At 36.6% G+C, this 2,377-nt stretch overlaps 1 protein-coding gene across 6 annotated transcripts in view; it reads right to left on the reverse strand.

Annotated features, from left to right (window-relative positions):
- Positions 1 to 2,377, reverse strand: part of CEP44 (centrosomal protein 44) — a 16,481-nt gene that overhangs the window by 5,276 nt on the left and 8,828 nt on the right. For all 6 annotated transcript variants that reach the window (XM_027886953.1, XM_027886951.1, XM_027886950.1 and 3 more), the window contains one exon: positions 1,898 to 2,107. In XM_027886953.1, the coding sequence (XP_027742754.1) occupies positions 1,898 to 2,107 (210 nt within the window). The remainder of the gene's footprint in view (positions 1 to 1,897; positions 2,108 to 2,377) is intronic.

The raw sequence follows: 2,377 nt of genomic DNA on the forward strand, positions 1-2,377 counted from the left end.
ATATGAATGAATGGCCAGTCTCTTCGCGAACGAAGAACCGGGGAAGGTCTTTCCACCTCCCAGCCTGCGCATTGGATTTTTTAGGTGAGACACAGTGTGCGCGGAACTGAGCCCACCCTTTAATCCTGAGGTTCATCTGCCGGGGCCAAGCACGCTTGGACGGTGGCAGCGAGGTCCTCAGGACGTAGATGGATTGCCTTACAGGGCTAACGAGCTCCATCTGCCCGGGGAGGGGCCCCGACCGGGAATCGAACCCGGGTCTCTGCAGTGACAGTGCAGTGTATTTTCCCCTGGACCACCGGGGGCTCCCAATATATATATATATCTTACATATATATATAGAAGTAGCTTATTTTGTTTTGAAAGACCAGCAACAATGCCACACAGAAACTACATTTGAACTTGTTTCTGTAGGTGAATTCTTTCAGTAACATGTAGCATAGAAATATAACTACGTCACTGAAAAAAAATTTTGAATTATATTTTTGAGACTATTTTCCAAATACTATTCCAACCCTGGGAACAACTGCAATAAACATGTCACTGAGGTAATAATAAACCACATTTACAGAAAAAAAAAAAAAAAAAACAAGTCTAGTCTGAAACACAAGCTTTCCTGTGCTGCTACACCAATGTCTTGAAAAAAAAAAAATATATTTGAAACAGGAGCAAGACCATCTATGGTTGTTCACCTGAAGGCCTCCTGAGACTGCCAGCAAAAGAAAACATTGTCACTAATGGTGTTATTTGGGCATATGTCTACTGATAATTAAATTCCAATATCCATAAGAAACTGATTTCAGATGGTAAATCACTTGAGCATTACTGACATGACACTGTTTAAAAATGTGACTGAGAGGGTGGATCCTTTCTATTTGAGCTACAGCCTTTAGAAATAATCTAGTGATCAGTCTGAACACTTATCCATTTCAAGACTTTGCATAACTAGCACACTTTCAAAGCATACAGTAAAAAATATGTCTTGTATATAAGTATTAGCAACATTTTTAAATTTGTGGGGTCAGCAACATGCATAAAGCTGCTGGTTACGTATAAATTCAGCATTTTTACAACTGTGGAGAAAAGTGCAACTATTTTCCACATGGGTTTTCAACTTCTGGAAAGCATCTGACAGTATGTGAAGGATACACATGAGATGCATATGCAAATACACTTCGAATTTAAGCATGTGATCAAAAAATTGATGCTATGGCTCACTGCATCTCAAAATAATTACATGTGTATTTAAATGAAATTATATAATGTGCATACAAGGCCCTTTCAACAGCATGAAAAATAACCCAGAGTCTTAACGCAATGAAAGACTTGATTTGCTATGCCAAATGTAGCTACATCACAACTGTAGCACTTTCACACATTTAAGACAGCAATGAACATCAAGGACAAGAAATAGGAAGTGGGGGAAGAAGATTCAAACAGAAAAAAAACACATCAATTAGGCTAGAAATTTCAAGGAACCACAAATTAAAAATAGGACTAAAATAAGAATTAACTCTTTAATTAACCCTGCATTTTCCATTGCACATGCCATCTATTTTTGTCAACATCAGTTGTATAGAATGAAGACTTCATGTTCAAAAGTCTTCAAAAACTTCCTTCTATAACTTCACTAGTAAATAAAAATACAGTGAAGCATTACTAATGAAAACAGTCTTAGCTATTCCTGCAAAAAACCAATTCCCAACAGAGAGCTTTGTTCATAGAGCATGATAGTACAATAGAACTTAACACCAACTACTCCATAAACAGCACTTCCATTCAGACTGTGTCTTTAAAACCAGTAAAAAGCACATACAGGAGGCAGGAAGAGCAGAAACAGATCAACAACATGGAGACTGGGCAATTTTTGTTATAGCAAAAACAGAATTTAACATACCTTTTCAGATTGTAACAACAGTTCTGTTTCAAGAAGCAACACTCGATTCAACAAGTTATTCCAGTCCTTCTCATCTATGATCACCTTTCCTTGCAGTTTCTCCTCTAAAACTTGTAGTTTATCTTCTATCCAATCTAGCTTATGAAGCTTTTCCTGACAATCAGCAAGCTGACTCTTTAAAAACTCAATCTCAGAATTATCTTCTATGACCTGAAAGTATGGATAAGAACATTCAATTTCTAATTTCAAAACATTTATAATTCATCATTTGATCAATCAAACTAAGTGCAATCTTCCTCAAGTCCAGTAACTGCATCCTGCTACACTAGAAACTTTTTTTTCCTTAAGAATTGCCATAATATGTCTACTCATGGAACTCAGCTTTTAAAAGAAACTGTTGACAGAACTGTCTCTTGAAAGGTCAGCACAATTTAACTGACTTCTCTTTTTCCCAATTTTTTCAATATATTTATGTATAAC

Source organism: Empidonax traillii, unplaced genomic scaffold (genome assembly GCF_003031625.1).
Source record: "Empidonax traillii isolate 1590-97213 ecotype Southwest subspecies unplaced genomic scaffold, ASM303162v1 scaffold198:size1128796, whole genome shotgun sequence".
In the NCBI taxonomy this organism is placed as follows: Eukaryota; Metazoa; Chordata; class Aves; order Passeriformes; family Tyrannidae; genus Empidonax; species Empidonax traillii.